We start from the raw sequence: 18,585 nt of genomic DNA, 5'->3' as shown, positions 1-18,585 counted from the left end.
AGGACAGCCATCCTTCTACTGAAGAGGTACTCTTTGGGTAAGTACATACAGCTTAATAATTTTCAGTCTCAGTAACAGTGTATTTGCAATAGTAGAATTAAATTAATTTCACTAAGAAGTAGAACTAGAAGATTAATAAGCTGTATTGGTTTGCATGGTAAGGTTTCAGAAGTGAGGAAGCTACGGAATGGGTTCTGTGATATGCTTCCAGAAGTTTTGTCCATATCTGACAGATCCAATGCCAGCCAGCTCCAGGACGGATGAACCTCTGACCAAAGCCAGGCTCATCAGCCGCCACTATGGTGCCAGTGGGACAATAGATTGAAGAAGTGGGGAAAAGCTGCGCAGTTGCAGCCAGAGAGAGGAGTGGGAATATGTGAGAGGAACGGCTCTGCAGACACCAGGTCAGGGGAGAAGGAGGGGCAGGAGGAGCTCTCGGCTGGAGCCGAGGTTCCCCGGCAGTCTGCGGTGCAGAGGTGGGGAGGCAGCTGTGCCCCGCAGCCCGGGGAGGGCCATAGGGGAGCGGAGGACTCCACGCTGGAGCGGGTGAATGCCGGAGGAGGCGGTGACCCCGTGGGAAGCCCGTGCTGGAGCAGGCTCCTGGCAGCATCTGTGGGGAGGCAGCGGGGAGAGGAGCCCCTCCGGAGCAGGTTTGCTGGCAGGACTCGGGACCCACAGTGGAGCAGTTCATGAAGAACTGCAGCCCGAGGGAAGGATGCGTGTTGGACAAGTTCATGGAGGACTGTCTCCAGAGGGAGAGAGCTCAAGCTGGAGGCGGGGAAGGGTGTGAGGAGTCCTGTCCCTGAGGAGGAAGGAGCAGCAGAAACCACATGTAATGACTGACCACAGTTCCCATTCCCCATCCCTCTGTGCCGCTGTGGGGGAAGAGGTATAGAAAATCCAGAGTGAAGTTAAGCCCAGGAAGAAGGGAGAAGGGTGGAGGGGTGAAGCTGTTTTAAGATTCAGCTTTTATACCTCATTAGACTACTCTGATTTGATTGGCAATAAATTAAACTATATAATTTCCCTAAACCAAGTTTGTTTTACCAATTACAATAATTGGGGAATGATCTCTTTCTCTCCTTACCTCGACCCATGAACTTTTCCTTGTGTTTCCTCTGCCCTGCCTGTCTGAGGAGTTTGGTGGGCACCTGATGTCCAGCCCGGGTCAGCCCCACCGCCAGAGCAGCACAATCAGCGTGGCACCGCTACAGACAGAAATAACCCCCGGTCACAGAACCACAGTGCCATCTATTGTCGGTATTTTCTTTCACAAAGAGTTGGAAAAAAGAACCCCAAGTGGATTTTAATAGTTTTCATTTTCCCTGTCTTAAAACCAAAATAAATGTATTCCTCCAACTGATCTTAACAGCACCCAAGCTCTTGTTTGCAATGGCAACGTCACAAGGGCACATCAAAATAGTACAGCTGTTAATAACTAATCCTTTCAAAACCTTGCTCCAATCTTAAGATTTCATTGAGCTTTATAATGTGTAGGAAAAAGCATATAAGGCTGTATTGTTCAGAAACTGCTAAACATAGGAAAACAGATTGTTTTAGCTGCAAATATGTGACATACCATGTACGGTGGTATGGTGAAATGTACCAGATAAGATCCCTGAACTGCAAATCCCACTCAGTTTTACCTCAGAACTACTAGACCTCTGAATGTGGGCTACAGCGTATCATAATTTGTTATGTTCTTTGGAAAACTGTCTTCCAGATTTACCTGTTTCTACATAATTTGAACTGACAATTTCAATTTTTATTGAAAGAGAATACACTTAGTTTATCAATATGGCACTTCAAGACATAAAAGTAAAGATGTTTGGAAAAGAAGACAGTAAGTTCCATCTTCAGATGTATTCTCTGAAGGTGGCCAGCATTGCATATGCATCAACATAGTTCCTTATCAAAGGCTCAAAAAACCCCAGAAGTTAAGACAGTTTCTTGTCAGTATCATCAGTTGTCACCATGGAGGCAGGACACCTGCTATTCCATAAATATTTCTGCATGTGCATTTGCAAATGACATTAAAAAATCTCAAGGAGTTTATTTTCAAATTCTTAGGTCACAATTCACTGACAATACAAATATTAGCATTCTGTGAGTTCACTTTTACTCTCTGTGTTATACGATAAGTTTTCTGTAGCAGTAGAAGAGATTGAGAGTCTCAGAAACCTTAAACACTTCTTCACAGATCTCAGGAACACAGAAGTAAAAATTATATTCCTGCAATCATAAAACTGCCTTTTTTTGCTTTGTAAAGTCTCTGCTGCTGAATAATTTGAAATGACAAAGCTGTTTGGGTGATTCATGTTTCTTTGCAGAAAAAGCAAAAAGCTTGCAAGCTGAAAAACTTATTTTTTCACAGAGTCATTTAGACTGGGAACTGCTGGTGACTGCTAGTTAAATGTCTAGGCCTAAGCCAGTTGAGCCAGCTCCTAGAGGCAATAAAGAGAGGCAGCCTAAAATTAGTATTTTTAGCAAGTGGAAAGAATTACCCCTTGGAATTGCCTACTGAATAAAATCCCAGCCTTCAAATCCCACAAGAATAAAATATCTCCATTCCCAACTAACAGCAGATATGCTGGCCACATAACTTTGCTTTTCAAAACTAAATACTTGGGGCTTATGTGGGTAAGGCTATGCCTGGAAATAGGTATAGGGAATCTTTTTCCCCCTGTAAGGGGACTATTAACAGTCACATGGGGGATCCTTGAGGGAAAACAGCTTCTTTGTTGAATGGATCTTTTGAGGAACAGCCACCTGGGAGAAGGTAAAAACATTGAACTGTGCCATCTTCTGATCTGCCCAAGAAGCCAGTGGCTGATGAAAGAGGAACACACTGTGACATATTAAGTGAGGGTTCACCTTACAGATCTACACCTAAGGATAGAAATGGGGAAAGAAGCGTGTGAAACAGATTATTACCCTCACTGTCAGATTACATTCACTTTAATTTATTCTTACAGCTGTTTTCAGGAAAAGACAACTGTTGCAGGGGACTTATTTGCTGATGAGCAACTGAGGTACAGTGAGATAAAATCAGCAAAAGAAACTTCTCAGTACTCTAGAACAGAACCCAGAACCTAAAAGATATGGATGAAGGTCCCCTTAGATCTTTCCCAAAGATCTATTTTCCTTCTCCCTTTACCTTTGTTACTGCAGGGAGTAAAATAAACTGGCTTATTCTTACCTACATATCTCAGATTGCACTCCACCTCATCCCCAGGTCATTAATAAAGTCACAAAACAGTCCTGTCCCTCATATTGATCCCTGAGGAGTGTCACTCTGACAGGTGGACTCTGGAGTGCTGACCAATGCTCCCTGAGCCCAGCAATGAAGCCAATTTCCCACCCACCTTATTATCCACTCATATTATCGAGCTCATATTTCTCCAACCTTGTTAAAGGAGACAGACTATTAGAAGCTCTTTCAAAGCCCTTGCTAATGTATACAGCTTCCACTGCTCCTGCTTTGTCCATTGAAGCAGAATTTTCTTCAGAAGGTAATTAGACTGGTGTGCTGTGCTCTCAGTAAATCCATGTTGGCTATTCCTACCCACCTTCTTGTTATTTGTATACCTGGAAATGGCTCCCAGGAGGATCTATCCCATGACTTTCCTGGGAGTGGTAGTAAGGTTGACCTCTCCTTAGTTTTCATGATCTTTTAGACACAATTTAGACACTTTTAGACATTAATTATAAGTAAATAATCCCTATATTAGAGACTGAAAACTTGTTCCCTTCAAGGTTTATTCTTTTTTTAAACTTTCAGAAGAGTATTCTTAAAATTCAGATCAATCAATTTTTTTGCCAATTGTCTTTGGGCAATATAAGCATCAACTTTTACTTTTTCATCTTAAATGATGTTTGGAATCTTCTGACCCTTTCATTGCCTGTACTTCCTCTAGGAGTCATATATATTATTGAAAAAATATTCTTTCTGCTGGGGATCATGCTGGTTGTTCCAAAAGCCATGTAGGTGTGTTACCTACATGGTACTCATGGTACTCATCTTTGATAGCAATAAATTACTGCCTTTTCTCAGCTTTTCTAGAAGCCATGCTCTTTAAAGTAATCTTTAATTGTAATTTTGCATGACTCTGTCTTGCCTCATTATAGATAACAGATTTAAATAATCCTCACAGGAAGAATATATGATACACATGGAAGTTCCTTCTGCTGCTTTGACCCTAATTTTGATAAATGGCTTCAAGTCTGTGGCCTGTACTGTCCACTAAGACCAAGAAAGACAGTCTACTGTACATGTATTACTTCAAGGCTCACGTAGGGATCAAGGCATGTCAGCTGGTGTTGCTGATCTTATTTCACAAGACCTAAAGAAAAGCCTGTCTCCCTTGGAAAGATAACCACAAGCCTAAACAAATGGCATTTATGCCTCCACCTCTCCTTGCAGCTCCCATTAATAAGACAAGCCCAAATGTTCTACTCTATTATTTATTGGCTTAAATTGAATTTAAATTTGTCCTTTGGCATTTGCTAAATCAGATCTTCACTATTACATTCCTGTCAGCCAATATCTTTCCTTAGCTGCAATTATACATCAAAGTTTACTCAAATATCTGAATTCAAAATACCAGCCTCAAGGGCTCAGTAAATACATGAGAAATTTCAAACTGTATGTGGAAAAATTTCTCAAACAAGCAGACTCTTCATAGGTTCAAAATTAATCTGTACTAGAAAGAAATATAAAACAAAAGACATAATATAAATATGTGCAATGAATTTACTATGAAAAAACAAGACTCCTTCATTTTTAATTGTAACACTAAGAGGAAAATACTTTCTGTCAGAATTATCAGGAGCATATTCCTCACTGGATTTAATATCAGTTGTAATGTGCTTAATTTTCCATTTTTCTGAAGGGATAAGAACATATTACTAATATTTTTTACATTACTGTAATAAAAGAAGGATGATTGGTGGGTTTTTTTTCCCTTAGAAAAGTTGTAAGTGTTTTAACTGCTCCAGAAACAAAGAATTTTTTTTAAAAAATTACTTATTTTATTTTCTTATCACAAATGACTTGTTTCTGCAACTGCAAATCTTCTGTGTATATATTTTCCACAGCCTCTCTGCAAAGAGGATTTATGTACATGCTCAGCCTCACAGCAGCTCAGAGGTATTGAGGCCATTCCTGACCCTCAGTGCAGTGCTGCAGGAGCACAAATCCAAGACAAAGCCAAGTGAAAGAGAAGCAAGGGATGCTCTGTAACTGGGATTACAGTGCAAGCAAGACCAAAGGACAATGCTGTGTCCCCAAAAGACCTAGGGACTCAAATGACACATTAATGAACAGAAAGGAAGTAACAAAATCAAGAAGAAGAACAAAGCAGAAAAAAACCTTCGATGTACACAGATAAAGAAAGTGAGTGTGTGTATGAAAGAAAGAAAAGTTTATTCCTAACTTCCTTCTAGGAAGAAAGGGTAAGATGGATGTAGAAGGAAAGGGAAATAATAATCAATAACAATACAGTTGTGCAGAAAATTCTCCCTTTCCCTGGGCAAACTTTCTCCCTTGAAAAGCTGAAGACTTGAAACAGGTTGTGTCAATACAGCCAGCATGAAATATACTGAGGGATGATACTGTTGCCAGCATATATGTTTCTTGAAAAAGACTGATAGCATGGCATAAAACAGTTTAAGATAATTTAGATAAATATCACATTAGAATTCTAAAAAACTTAATTATAATCAGTTGCTATAAAGAACACTGTAGAAGTTCTTTACAGAGAAGAACAGCATACAAATAATCTCTTGGCAAAGTCAACAGTGAAGTGTAAATTCAGAGCTCTGAATAACCAAAGTGATGGTGAGATCACATACAAAAAGTTGGGGAAAAAATGACTGAAAAGCAGGCAGAAAAGCTTGGCTCTCTCTACCTTACACTATTCCTAACACTATCCTGGTGTGTCAGCTCTGTGCCATGAGAACAGCTCTCTGAAGGGCTGAGACACAGCCCTCACATTTATGAGAAGCAGCCCTATGCAGTCATGTTTAGTCATTTTTGACATAAAAATAATGCATACATCTTGGCATCTTGACATGGAGATGTGGGGAGGCCAGGGAAACTCATCAGCAGGCTCTCAGGTGAATCCTTCTCAATATATCACTCTGAAATGGGAGTAAATAGGGCAGAGGTTATCTAATGGATAGGATGAGCATGAACACATCAAAATCTTATAAGTATCACTACCTGGGTTAAGCAGATTTCATACTGACAATAGATAAATAGATAAAAACAGTTACAGATAGCAAGGGAAATGGGAGGTGTGTAACATCAGCTGTTTATATATATAGGAGAGAAAACAGACTGGCTACAGTTCAGTTCAAATAACTAACTGGACATTATCTTGCTAGTGAGACACATCTAAGGAGCTACAAAATGCACAGATAGAGATGGAAGGAACAACCTGAAGAGTACTTGAGTAGTGAATAAACATGATTTAATTTGATTGATGGCAACTTAAACACAGCTTGAAAAAGAAACGTTGAGATGGGGAGGTTTAAACAGCTCAGAGACAGACTGTACCAACTACATCCAAGTAGAGAGGCAGGATAGGAAAGATGCTCTGGAGGACAGGATGCAAGGCCCAGGCTTGATGTCCAGCAGCTGTGGTCCAAATGGATCTGCTGGGGAAGAACAGAAAGTAATGGGGGAGCAAAATTGTCAGTATAGTCTGTGCATTGCTAGAATTAGGGATCAAAAATATAAAAGGAATTGGAAAAATCAAGACTGAAAAATGTTATAGGCAAAAACAGTTACTGCCAATGCAGTACACGGTACAAGACTACAAAGTAGGAGGGAGCTTTGCTGAGGACATTTTTTGAAAACTGATAGGCATGTTTAACTGCAAATTAATAAATAAAGAAATAAATAATAAAAGCCCAGCACAAAGTGGGATGATTTGGGTTATGAATAAGATGGAAGCACTGCCAAGTATCTTCGTTACTTTGCGATCTTGCAGGCGAGGTGTAAAATACCTGCACTAGAATTTGGATTTATTATAAAATCAGCAGTTTGTCTGGCAGCACCTGCTATGGAGAGCTCTGAAATCCTGAGGGGAAGTGAAACATTTGGAATGCAACAATGCAGTGGTCCCAGTTCAGGCCACTTCAGCAAAGTTTCTCTCCCTTGAAGTGGTCAAGGGACCGTGACAAGAACTGAAACGCTGCTTTGAATAGTTCACTACTATGGATTCTCTGGTGGATGTCTTGAGTCAGGGTCAATGGTCTCCTCATCAGAATTACCTTCTACACAATAAGAGCTGATTCCAGCACAGTTAATGAGTTTTCTTTATTTTCTTCCCTGTTCTAGGAGTTCTGCCAAATGTCCTTGTGGCCCATGCATTCCGCATTCTTTGTGCCTACAACCAGCAGCACATCACTGTCCCCAAGCTTTGCTAACCACTCCCTAGGTCTCAGACCACTGACCACATAACAAGCCCTAAAATTTAACCAGGCAATTCCACCGACAAGCAATTGGTCTTCCTAGCACCTGGACGTAAATTAGAGCTTATTCCCTGCTGTTTCACGGATTAAATCTCCTTTCCTGACTAGGCTTCTGAGTATATAAAGCCAAAACATCACAGAGACACCTTCTTTAAGGAAATGTTTACACCCTTGACGCTTTACAGCCCCGCGGTTCCTCAGGCCCGGCTGTCCCGGGGCGCAGGCCGGGCCCGGCAGCGCCATGGCGGGCGGGGGCGGTGCGGGCCTGCCCCGGGGAGGGAGCGGGAGCCGGAGCCGCCTCCGCGCCGGGGCCGCCCCTTCGCTCCGCGGTGAGGCAGCGGTATGGCAGCGGGAACGGGCCGGGCCTGGCCGGGAGAGTGGGGAGGCGACGGCGGCCATGGCTGGACCGAGCAGGCCTGGCCGGAGGGGAGGGATCGCCGTCCGCGAGGGCGGGAGGGTGGAAAGGGAGGCACAGGAGAGCGCTGTGGCGCAGCGGGCTGTGTGGAAAGGGGCGTCCCGAGCCGGGCCGGGGCCTTGTTGCTGCCGGGTGGGCGGCCCTCGGCCCCAGCCGCCGGGGAGGGAGGCAGCGATGAGCCCCCGAGGGCTCGCCGTGGTGCGAGATTCTTCTTGCTCCCGTAGGAGAGCGCAGGTGAGGGACGGAACGTTCTCCTTTTGACTTTTGTTACCCGGTCTGACGTTACCTGGGTTCTCCTCAGGATTTTATTGTGTGCCGGTGACAGGACCCGAGGGAACGGCCTGAAGTTGTGTCAGAGCAGGTTTAGGATGGACATTAGGAAAACGTCCTTCACCCAGAGGGTGAACCAGAGGAATTGGAACAGGCTCCCCAGGGAAGTGGTCACAGCACCAGCCTGACAGAGTTCAGGGAGCATTTGGACAATGCTCTCCACAGGGTGTGACACTTGCGGTGTCCTGTGCAGGGCCGGGAGTTGGACTTGATGATCCTTGGGCGTCCCTTCTGATTTAGCAGATTCTGTGATTCTGTGACCCTGCAGTCTGTTCACCTTTCAGCTGCCTGCTTGGCCTTACTGCCTTTTGCAAGCTGACAGCGTCCACTTTTGTGTCAGCCTTCCCGAGTTTCCTTAGCACACTTGTGCTATCAGCTGTTCTAAAACGCCCATGACTCTCTCTCCTTTGCTTGTATTTTTCGTACTGTTTGCCGTGGAAATAAGCCTTCTGCTCCTCTGTTTTGGCTGTCCCACAGGCTGTTAGAATGTGGTAATTAACTTCCATCAAAGATGAGAATAGGGCTCAGCATTGTGGTAGTTGGTGGCTGGATACTGCCACACATAAGAGAAGGAAAGGTGGGACAGGTTTTTCTCCTGCGTGGTAATTGTGAAAGTAACAGTCTGGTGCAGGGAGCTCCAGGTTAACCACAGCACGTGGGAATGTTTGTTTGGTAACCAAAGAGCAAGACATAGTTAGTGTGAGGTAAAGGTCATTGGAGATGTGGGTCTGTAGGAAAGCAGGTAGGCTTTGCCTATTATTCTGCTCACAAGAGTTCAGCCTCCCCTGTCCCTTTTTTGTGGGGAAATAGAAAGTTAATGGAAGATAGAAAGCATGTGCAGTAAACTGTTCTGGGAAATTATAACATTAAGGAAAGTTGTATTCAACTCTTCTGCTCTCAAAAAGTCTAGGACCAGGATTATTTTATTTTCAAATTTAACTTTTTTTTTTCTTTTTCTTTTTTTCTTCCTTTTCTTTTTTCCCAGTTAAAATCATGGCACTGAAACAGGTTTCCAGCAACAAATGCTTTGAAGGTTTCCAGAAGGTGTTTGAACACGACAGGTAAACACCACTAAAGCAACCAAGATGTTTAGCTTGGGGCAGTGAATCCATTGCTGTCAGTGTTCTCAGTCTGCAGGAAAACAGCATGCTCTCACTGATATCCATATTTCAGTCAGAAATAATGTCTACTGCTGCTTTGGCTGTGCTCTTGAATTTCTGTGTTAATGTTTAACATAATCTAGTAGGCCTAGTGCTGCAGAGCTGAGGTGGGAAGCTAGTATTTTTTACCTTTGAAAATGAAGCTTCGTTACTTTGGGCTGTCCAGTTTGCAGCACAGAGAACCACTGTGTGTGCAAAGGTCCACTCACTGCTGAGTATCTTTCTTCCATGCACTCCAGAGAAATGCTGTGAGCACTGACTCAGTGAATAGATTCTTGGTTGATGAAGGTGTACAAAGAAACAAGCTTTTTAAAACCGTTTTGATCCAAATAAAAATAAAATCATCAGTTGTGCTTAGATAAGAGTTTATTGATAGTTTCAGGCTTTAGTAGTAATTGAGCAACTAATTGGTCTTTAGACTTAGTAGTTTGAGAACGTACTCTTCTGGCACATGCTGTACATTGTATGTTGTGTAAGTCATGTGGTTGTGTTCTTCAGTAAAAATTACTTTGCAATTTGATAGACAAAGCTCAAGCTAAATATTGGTGGGATTCAAAATTCAATTTGCAACCTGTTCTTGGTTAGAAGCAGTATGAAAATGTGGCTTATTTGTAAGTCTCTGTTTTGAATATATTCAGAACAAGGTTGAAAAGTTAGCTGTTGCCAAATCTAGAGTGTGAGTTTAAAAATTGATTTTCCCTTCCTTTAACTTAGTTGTTACAATTCACTGACCAGCTCTCCATTTGAACGAAATGCATTGATCCACTGATTCCATTTTTAATATTAGTGACCTTGTTAATTAAACAGTGGTGATAACAAGAAGTATTTTATTAATACAGTGCAGAGCTAAAATGCAAAATGAAATTTGGAATCTACTTGCCTCCAAAAGCAGAAACTGGGAAGTGTCCTGTGCTGTATTGGCTCTCAGGTGAGTAACATGAGTCGTAGTAACTTAAAAAATACAATCTTAAACATTTTTAAACTGCTGCACTACAGTTATGAAAACTTAATGGAGAGGTACTGCAGTATCAGCTCTTGGGTTCTACAGAACCTCATCTTCTGGAAGGCACACTTAGTTTGAGTGTACTGTGATAAATCAGGATGCAGCTTGGGGATAGCCTACAAGATTGTGTTCTAAAATATTCAGTGTTCAAAGTGTTCCACCCTTTTGTTCTAAAATGTTCATGCCTTTTATTCCAAAGCGTGTACATATAGAGGTTCTCCTGTAAGGCCTTCCCATTGGGACACCTCCTGCTTTCTTTTGTTTCTAAAAACTGCTTCAGCTAACAGAGTAGGGATGTGAAAAGAGCCCATGGAAGCCAGCACATTTGTTCTGTGGACTCTACCTTATTCCAAGTACAACTTTGCAGGAAGCAGTGGTGAACTTGAAAAGAGAGGTTCTATCAGCTGCCTTTGCACAAGCATGTGCCAAGGATGTGCTAGTGTGAAGTAAACTTGTGGGATCAGAAAAGGCCAGGAGAGGCTTGTGAAGCAGGAGTGAAATTGTGTCATCAAAAAATTAATTAATTAATTTTTTTTTTTTCTTTCTTACTTTCAAAATAAAAAATGGAAACTCTGTTCTGTAATTCAAGGAGTTGCTTTATTGAGACTTGTGCTTAGAAAGCTGAGACCAGACTCTTGGTGTAGAGACTTGTGTTCCTTGTATATATTCATTTCACAAAATAGCTGGTGGGTCTAGCTAGTGGATCTGTACCATGGCAGTGGACTGGGTAAAAATATTTATACTTGAAGTTAGGAACATCAAAATTGTCTGAAGAGCTCTAAGCCAATAAATACACTTATTTTGTTGAATGTAAGCTGTACTGTCTTGGGCAATATATCAGTCAAATTAGATTACTGGCAACTTGTCCTCAGAGAAAACTAGAATCCTTAACTCCTCTCAAATTGCATAGTGAAGAAAAATTGAAATATTGGTGTGAAATGTAATTTATTTGTAATTGGACTTTACTTGGACCTGCTGCTGTACAAAAGGCATGTAGTGCTGTGGGTTTTGGAGCCAGGGTGCTTACGGGCCCTTTATCCTGTCTAAAGTGTGTAGAATTTGTCAGAGCACACGTGTGATTCTGTAATGCAAGCAGCTGAGATGACAGTACAAAGAAAAATGTAGATGCAGGATTAGATGTCAGAAGTTACCAGTGTGTGCCTTAGCAGATGCCTGTGGTCAGTGTGTTTAAATACCCAGTACCTGAGGGCACAATGCACTGCATGACTTGGTGCTCGAGGGTGCAGGTGGATCTGGTTTTGATCACCTGTTAGTGTGACTACATGGGACAGTGCAGCTGTGTTTCTGTGCCTTGTTAAGCATTGTTGAGCCTAATGAAAACATTAGGCATGTTTATGGAGATAGGAATCCTTGTTGTACAAAACCTTTTCTGTCAAAAGAGTTTTGAAACCAGTATGCCGTGAGCAGTGGGTAACCAATGATATTTTTATTTCCCTAGGGCTGACCTGCACAGAACAGAATTTTATAACAAAAGCTGCGTTTCAACAAGCGGCAGCCGAGCACGGCCTTATTGTAGTGGCACCAGACACGAGCCCACGTAAGTTCAACAAGAGACATGGTAGCAGTCATTACACTAAGTGCACTCTCTGTCCTCAGACAATGGGTGCTGCAGTGTGCTGAAAAGCGTGTTGCCCACCTGAGTGAGAATTTGACCTCACCTCTGCATCTTGCATTGTTCACTAGATTACATTGTGTGTGTTCTTAATAACGGGGTAGTGAGGGTTTGACATTTGAAACTCTGATTGTTTTGGCACTAAAACTGGAACAAAGGGGCTCTAGAGTTCAGCAGATGAGGAGAGGGAAGAGTGAAACAAGAAATGTGTGTTATTAGAATTCTTGCTGACATTTTGTGTGCCTTGCTGAGACTCTATAAAACCTGCAGAACTAAGTTGCCACACAAAAATGCAATGCTTGCTCATAATTGTATTCTGTCTTCCAAAGCAAATTAAATACATGCCTTCAGAGGATTACAATACTTGAAAAACCAACTAGAAGCCCTTCCACCCTGCAGCTACAACTGACCACTGATGAATGGATTTTTAAAATGATGTGCTGTTATTTATATAAGGCTGAGCTTATGGTATGGGAAATCTGAAAATGGTGGATCTGCAGTTAGTGGAAATACTGGAGATTCACTGTTCTGTGTTTAATATTTGTTGGATTCTGCCACAGTCTCATGAGTGTTGTAAACAAAGGTGTCACCCTTCTGATATTTCCCAAGCCTTAGTAGGTTACATGTGCCTACAGGCAATAATGTTCTTTCCATGAAGTACTTTTTATATCTAGGTTTTGAAGTTGTGTCAGGTCAAAGAATGTAAATACATGTTTCTAATGAAGAAGAGGGACAGAAGATCAAAACTTGTGAATGAATGAACTCGACACTTTGTTGTTGCTATTTGCTGCAGGCTAGAGATGGGCAACTAACCTTTGCATTATTCATATTGGGTAGTTGTACTAGAACTTGTGTTTGGTAGTATCTGTGTAAATTGTCTATCAGTGTGTAACTGCCTTTGCACATAGGTCATTGCTTTGTGTTCTTTTAGGTCCCTTGTGGCAGCTTCTTTCTTGCATTTTAGTCTAATAACTGATAAGAATTGCTCTACTATTTAAATGAGTTTTGGTGAAAAGCAATTCAAATATAGTCATGAGCTGAGAGGTATTGAAAATGCTTACATATACATTTTAATTGTGTAGTGCATGAGAATTACCTTCCAGGAGCCAGGGGCTGTATCTGGATGGGAAAAAGACTGCATGAAATCATTAAATACTTGTCATTACAGCCCTCTGTCAGGCCTTGATAGACTTTACTTTCCCTATTTTGAAGGAGTTTGTTTTTCCAGACAGGTATACTGAGCAATATTATGCAGATTCCTTTTTTAAATTTCTTATTTTCGAGGCTTCCTGAAAGTGATTTTTTTTTTAGCATGAGAATTATGCTTTCATTTCCTGGCAGGACTTTCTGAGTTTTTGTCCATCTCCAAGGTACCAAAGACAGACTTTTTACATCCAAGACATTGTTTAAGCAGCCCAATCCCTGTGATTGCTGGCCTGTTAAGTTACAGAATCATTCAGTGTTCAAGGGCATGGCACTGGAACAAAGTCAACTTGGATCCTTGTACAAATCTGATTTCACAGGGTGGCAGCCATCCCTGCAGAAATTGTGAGGGACTGTTGAGTTACACATGAGTTTGCAGTGTAATCTGACAGTGGTAGGAGCCCATGTAATTTTGGATTGCAGAAACTAGGAAATGCTGGCCTCTCTTTCTCCAAAAATTCCTCTCATATATACCTTGAAATACTATATTCTGTTCTTCAAACCAGGCTGCTAAATCACAGACTAATCAAAGGGAGGACTGGGTGGCATGTGCTGACTTTCAAGAACACATCTGCAAGTTTAGTTTGAAAGTGTAGCCTTGGAAAAGAGGGTACAAACCTGCAGTTATTCAAAGAGGAAATTATTTAAGTTTCATGGAAATTATAGGTGGGAGCAATGAAGTGAATTGCAGAAGAGGTAGAGGTATAGACTTGTGAAATTATAGGAACAGTGAATTATTCTTCTGGAGAATTTTAGAAGGGGAGGTGTAGCAGGCATTATTTAAAGCACATAAATTGGCTTGGACACACCATTTGGTGATAGATGGTTCTGTCATTCTGGGGAAAAGGAAATTTTCTTCTGTTACTCACAGCTTCCTGTACTTGATAAGATGCGGTCTAATGACTGAAATAAGCTGGTAGCAATTAACAAGTGCCAACTTTTTGATTAAGTTCCTGGGTAAATTGGACAAAGCTTTACAGAACTGATTTAGGAGACATGTATATGCTGTATTTATTTATGAAGAGATACTGACACTATTTAGAAATCGGATATATCCGCAGGTATTATGTAAGTGCCATTTGAAAGTCTTGAAATAACACTTGAAAACATTGTACTAATGAATTAAAATGTGAATTGTCTTAGAGTTGAAGTGGTATGAGATAGGATTGAGAAACTTGTGTCCCGAGCCTGATTTGTATGGCAGGTTCTCCAATTCTGAATATGTAGTAAAGGAAAGATTTTTTCATGCTAGGTGGCTGCAATATTGAAGGAGAAGATGAAAGCTGGGATTTTGGCACCGGTGCTGGTTTTTATGTGGATGCTACTGAAGATCCTTGGAAGACAAACTACAGGATGTATTCCTACGTAAAGGATGAGGTAACTGCTGTGGGTTCTCCTGGTCTTGCTGGGTAAGATAAAGGGGTGTGGCTCAGTCACAGGAAATTCCCACATATTGTGTTACAAGGTTATGGGAGATTTCTGTAGAGATACTTTGAGTTACTTATTATCGGCTGCACTGTTTCCTTTTGATTTCACATTCCCCTTCAAGCTGCTTTCAGGCCATGATCAAAAATGCCGGGCTAGAACCAGAGACGTGCCTTTGGTTTCAGTGGCATTAAAAGTTGGTTAGTTGTGTGCTTTTTTCTTAAACATACTCAGGTTGCTTTAACATTTTTATTCCACTTTTGTTTCTTTTACAGCTGCCTAAACTAATAAATGCCAATTTTCCAACTGACCCTGAACGGATGTCTATTTTTGGGCATTCCATGGGAGGTCATGGAGCTCTTATTCTTGCTCTGAAGAATCCTGGGAAGTACAAAGTAAGATGAAGTATAGCTTATATGAGGTATGCTAATGCCTATATAGATTTCTGTAGATGTGACAGAAGAAAATACAGTATTGAGTTGTTTGAGGGCATTAAATGTATAAATACTTTCATTTGCTGCAGTTCATCGTTACATGGTTTTGAGGTTTTTTCCCCTGCTGTCTTTCTGAACAGTCTGTGTCAGCATTTGCTCCGATCTGCAACCCAATTCAGTGTCAGTGGGGAAAGAAAGCCCTTGGTGGATATCTGGGACCAGATGCAAGCAAATGGGAGGTATGTGTTGCAGCCACAGTTCTTTAATGATAGATGAATGAGTGATCTATAAATACATCAAAGCAGGAGCCTGGAAAAAAACTCTGGAGCACCCATGAGTTAGTACTGATGTTTTACTACACCCCTAAGCACAGAAAAGCATTCTTTGTTTCTGGCAGTAGTGACTTACTGCTGCCTTATGGTGCTTATGAAAATGTAGTGAGATACAGGTCTCTCATCAAATCAACTACATTCCTCTCAGTTTTGTGAAGACTTAAAAGTCTGGGCTGAGAACAATTATGAGCAGTGTATTTTTGTAGTAGCCTGAAGAGAGAGACTGCTGCAGACTGTTCAGACTGATGAGCCTCATGGCATCTTGCAGGGGCAGCCTGTGGGAGGCCAAGAGGAGCCCGTTGGATACTTGGAAATTGGTATCCTGCAGAACAGCATTGAACTAGACAAAGTTAGGTTTTAGTTCCAGGGCCTTAATTTTGAGCTATCAGTATTTGTATATGAATGACTAAGATAAAAAAATGTTTGTCTGCATGGCTGCTGCATTATTTAGGCAGCCCTTGAGTGTTTTTAATCTCAATTTAAACATTGCACTGTATTTCTATAATTAAGTTAGAAGGGATTGTCTTGACCATGTACTCAGATTTCCTTGTAAATAAACACAAGATGCAGCTCAGTCCCTTGTAAATTGGATTTAAGTATGTCTTAGGAAGACTTCCAGGTCTGATTAAAACTTTACAGGATTGGAGAGTGTTCTCCACTTTTCTGATTGTTAATAGAGTAGTTTGTGTACTTAGAAACCACCAGTTAAACTTGTTTAGATTTCATGTAATGGATTTGTTGTCAAACAAAACAAAACAACTGCCAAAAAACCTGTTTTCTGTCCCCTTAACTTGTTTTGGAGCACTTCTGCAAACCTAGTCCAATAGATCAACAGCAGTCATCAGGAACAGACTTAGATCTGCATTTGGCACAGATCCACAACCTCTGATCTCTCTATTTTGGCTTAAAATTGCCATGTAACTATGTTCAGGATAATTTGACACCATGGCCACAGTGCTGGGCTGAGCCCAAGCTCCCATTTCCATTGTAGTGTCCTTTCTGGATCTGGTGGCATCCTGAAAGGATGGCTCTGATGCTTTGGTGTAGCACTTTGGATTTTGCTGTCCAGTGGTGATTGGTCTTCTCCACAGCCTTAAACACTTTACTGTCTTTTTAAAGGAGTTAATTATTTTGAGCATGTAATAAGCACAGGACCTTAAGGGTAACATGTTCCCCATCATAATTACATTTTGATACATGTATGTTTATAGAGTTTTTAATTTTTATTCCTCAATCAAACCAAATTTTCTTGGTCAAATGATCATGGTAACCTTCAGGTTAAATGCCTCCCTATGAGTATAGGTGTGTTACACTGCTGTTTTGACTTTTATCTGCCAGAATAATTACACCAAGACACCAAATTTCTTCAGCAGGACCTAGTTTCTACACAAGGGCATGTATCAGTACTTCCTATATTGCTGTTCTTCCATTCTCTAGGAATTCAGCCCTGGGCTGGATGTGTTTGGTCAAACTGCCAGCTTGGTAATTACCTAGCTTATACATTTGCCCTTTTTAAAGCAATAGGTATTGCTTTTCAGTTGCCTGGAATTTCCCCCGTTTTTTGTTCTTCCAAAGTGAAACTTGGTGTCCTGATCAACGCTGCCCAGGATTCTCTCTGTGCCATTCTTTTCCCGGGGTTGACAAACTGAACCCAGTGGAAGGTATGTAACTGAATGCCATTTCTCTTTTTTTCCTGCAGGCATATGATGCTACACAGCTTGTGAAGTCCTACTCGGGCTCCCGCCTCGACATCTTGATTGACCAAGGCAAAGACGACCAGTTCCTGTCCGCGGGCCAGTTACTGCCTGATAACTTCATCGCTGCCTGCACCGAGCGCAAAATCCCAGTAGTCTTCAGACTGCAGCAGGCAAGTTGCTTCTGCAGTCCTTGGTTGTTGGATTCTTGCTTGTGATTTTTGGTTCTATACAGCAGGCAGTGAAGAGAGTGTCTGTAAGGGGGCAGACATACTCTGGCTGTGAGTCTGTCCATGGCCACTTGAGGAGGAGGGTGAGAAGTGACACTTTCCCATCCATGGGCCCTCAAGGTGTGCATCACCCGCGCGATTCAGCCGCGCTTCACCACTAGGTGCCGTCGTGCTTCCAGCTAGGACAGGCTGATCCCTGCGTGGGGACTCGGGCTGCCGGTGCTCGGCTGAAGACACAGCATTAATCATTTTTAATGAGTGTCACAGTCACTATGCAGCCTAAGTGACACATGGCCTTCTGCTGCATCCCTGATCTCTGCCTGTGGGATTCATGTTTACCATAAAACTTTGTAATTTAGTTTGCATGTGTTTGTGTAAATTAGGGAAGGGGTGGAACTGCTTGACATCCTAGGTTCATGTAAAGACCCAGGTGGAAGGATCACTCTTACCTGTAGTGCAGTGAGCCAGAACAAGACTGAGAGCACTGGAGTCTTGTAAGCCACTGGCAACTTCCACCCAGACCCAGTGAGGAGCCCAGGTTTGGAGAGTGAAGGATTGTCCTCTCTAGTTTATCATAAACCTTGCACCTAAAGATAGAGCTAGTGCTGATGAAAGGGTGGGGGCCAGAGGGTGACATTTCAGCACAGAGATGGAGCAGTAACTCAGACCTGGGCTGTGTTCTCCTTATCCCCCACTGTGTTTTAGCAGAACAGTGCAACAGTGCCCATGAAGGCTCTCTCAGATTGCATCTCACTCTGTAGCTGACCCCTGCTGTTACCCATCTCTAGCTTACAGGCCCAGATCTGGGCAGGTTAAGGGACTTTCTGTTTGTTTAGCTTCCTAGTGCTCATCTATACTTAGCCTGTTACATACCCCTTGCCATTTTTATATATATTCCAGGTATTTCTTAAAATGGATAAAACTAGGAGAGTCATTACATTTCCTTTAGGAGAGCTTAGCATGATTGCTTTATCACGGGCTGTATGTTCTCTGCTGACTTCTTTATTGGTTTTTTTTCTAGGGTTACGATCACAGCTATTTTTTCATTGCTTCATTTATTAATGACCACATCAAACACCATGCAAAATACCTCAATGCTTGAACCATTTGGATGTGAGTGCTGCCTGGCCAATATGAATTAAGAGACAGTGGTGAACTAAACAAAAATCATTTGCTGAAATAATGTTTGTAAAATGGAGCTCTTCTGATTGTACTTCTAAGAAAAATAAAAGTCCCACTTAATTTGA

The 18,585-nt window shown here is 41.8% G+C and overlaps 3 protein-coding genes and 2 long non-coding RNA genes across 11 annotated transcripts in view; 3 read left to right on the top strand and 2 right to left on the bottom strand.

Annotated features, from left to right (window-relative positions):
* The window catches only part of HTR2A (5-hydroxytryptamine receptor 2A), a 27,793-nt gene extending 26,710 nt beyond the window's left edge, over positions 1–1,083 (top strand). Inside the window, exons 5-6 of one of the 4 annotated variants that reach the window (XR_004497648.1) lie at positions 8–37; positions 234–1,083. The gene's annotated coding sequence lies outside the window, so the exon portion shown is untranslated. Of the gene's footprint in view, positions 1–2; positions 38–162 lie in introns of all 4 variants that reach the window. The other 3 variants (XR_001520567.2, XR_004497645.1, XR_001520565.2) reach the window with 3 other exon arrangements.
* Positions 1–4,726, bottom strand: part of LOC117244484 — a 9,035-nt gene extending 4,309 nt beyond the window's left edge. Inside the window, exons 1-2 of the long non-coding RNA XR_004497683.1 lie at positions 3,200–4,726; positions 1,088–1,208 (exon numbers count right to left, since the gene is read on the bottom strand). This is a non-coding gene — a long non-coding RNA (uncharacterized LOC117244484). The remainder of the gene's footprint in view (positions 1–1,087; positions 1,209–3,199) is intronic.
* On the top strand, positions 3,427–7,558 carry LOC117244481. Its single transcript, XR_004497680.1, has 3 exons — positions 3,427–3,512; positions 5,098–5,395; positions 7,346–7,558. It is a non-coding gene; the product is annotated as an uncharacterized LOC117244481 (long non-coding RNA).
* On the bottom strand, positions 6,337–8,384 carry LOC107202124 (ubiquitin carboxyl-terminal hydrolase 31-like). Of its 3 annotated transcripts, none has more exons than XR_004497659.1 (2): positions 8,181–8,384; positions 6,337–6,657 (listed from the first exon to the last, which is right to left on the bottom strand). XR_004497659.1 is itself a non-coding variant. In XM_033514726.1 (2 exons), the coding sequence occupies exons 1-2, from the start codon at positions 7,876–7,878 to the stop codon at positions 6,563–6,565; spliced, it is 348 nt and encodes a 115-aa protein (XP_033370617.1). In that variant the 5' UTR covers positions 7,879–7,953; the 3' UTR covers positions 6,337–6,562. The 3 variants fall into 3 exon arrangements, 1 of the variants encoding a protein (XP_033370617.1); XR_004497657.1 differs by lacking the exon at positions 8,181–8,384 and adding an exon at positions 7,279–7,396; XM_033514726.1 differs by lacking the exon at positions 8,181–8,384 and adding an exon at positions 7,626–7,953.
* Positions 7,741–18,585, top strand: ESD (esterase D). Of its 2 annotated transcripts, none has more exons than XM_015622422.3 (9): positions 7,741–7,819; positions 9,210–9,285; positions 10,224–10,312; positions 11,847–11,945; positions 14,476–14,600; positions 14,924–15,043; positions 15,223–15,321; positions 17,114–17,281; positions 18,360–18,585. In XM_015622422.3, the coding sequence occupies exons 2-9, from the start codon at positions 9,218–9,220 to the stop codon at positions 18,438–18,440; spliced, it is 849 nt and encodes a 282-aa protein (XP_015477908.1). In that variant the 5' UTR covers positions 7,741–7,819; positions 9,210–9,217; the 3' UTR covers positions 18,441–18,585. The 2 variants fall into 2 exon arrangements, with proteins under 2 accessions (XP_015477908.1, XP_018861676.1); XM_019006131.2 differs by lacking the exon at positions 7,741–7,819 and adding an exon at positions 8,009–8,128.

Source organism: Parus major, chromosome 1 (genome assembly GCF_001522545.3).
Source record: "Parus major isolate Abel chromosome 1, Parus_major1.1, whole genome shotgun sequence".
Lineage (NCBI taxonomy): Eukaryota > Metazoa > Chordata > Aves > Passeriformes > Paridae > Parus > Parus major.
The sequence above is the reverse complement of the archived record's forward strand: the minus strand, read 5'-3'. Positions and strand labels throughout refer to the sequence as shown.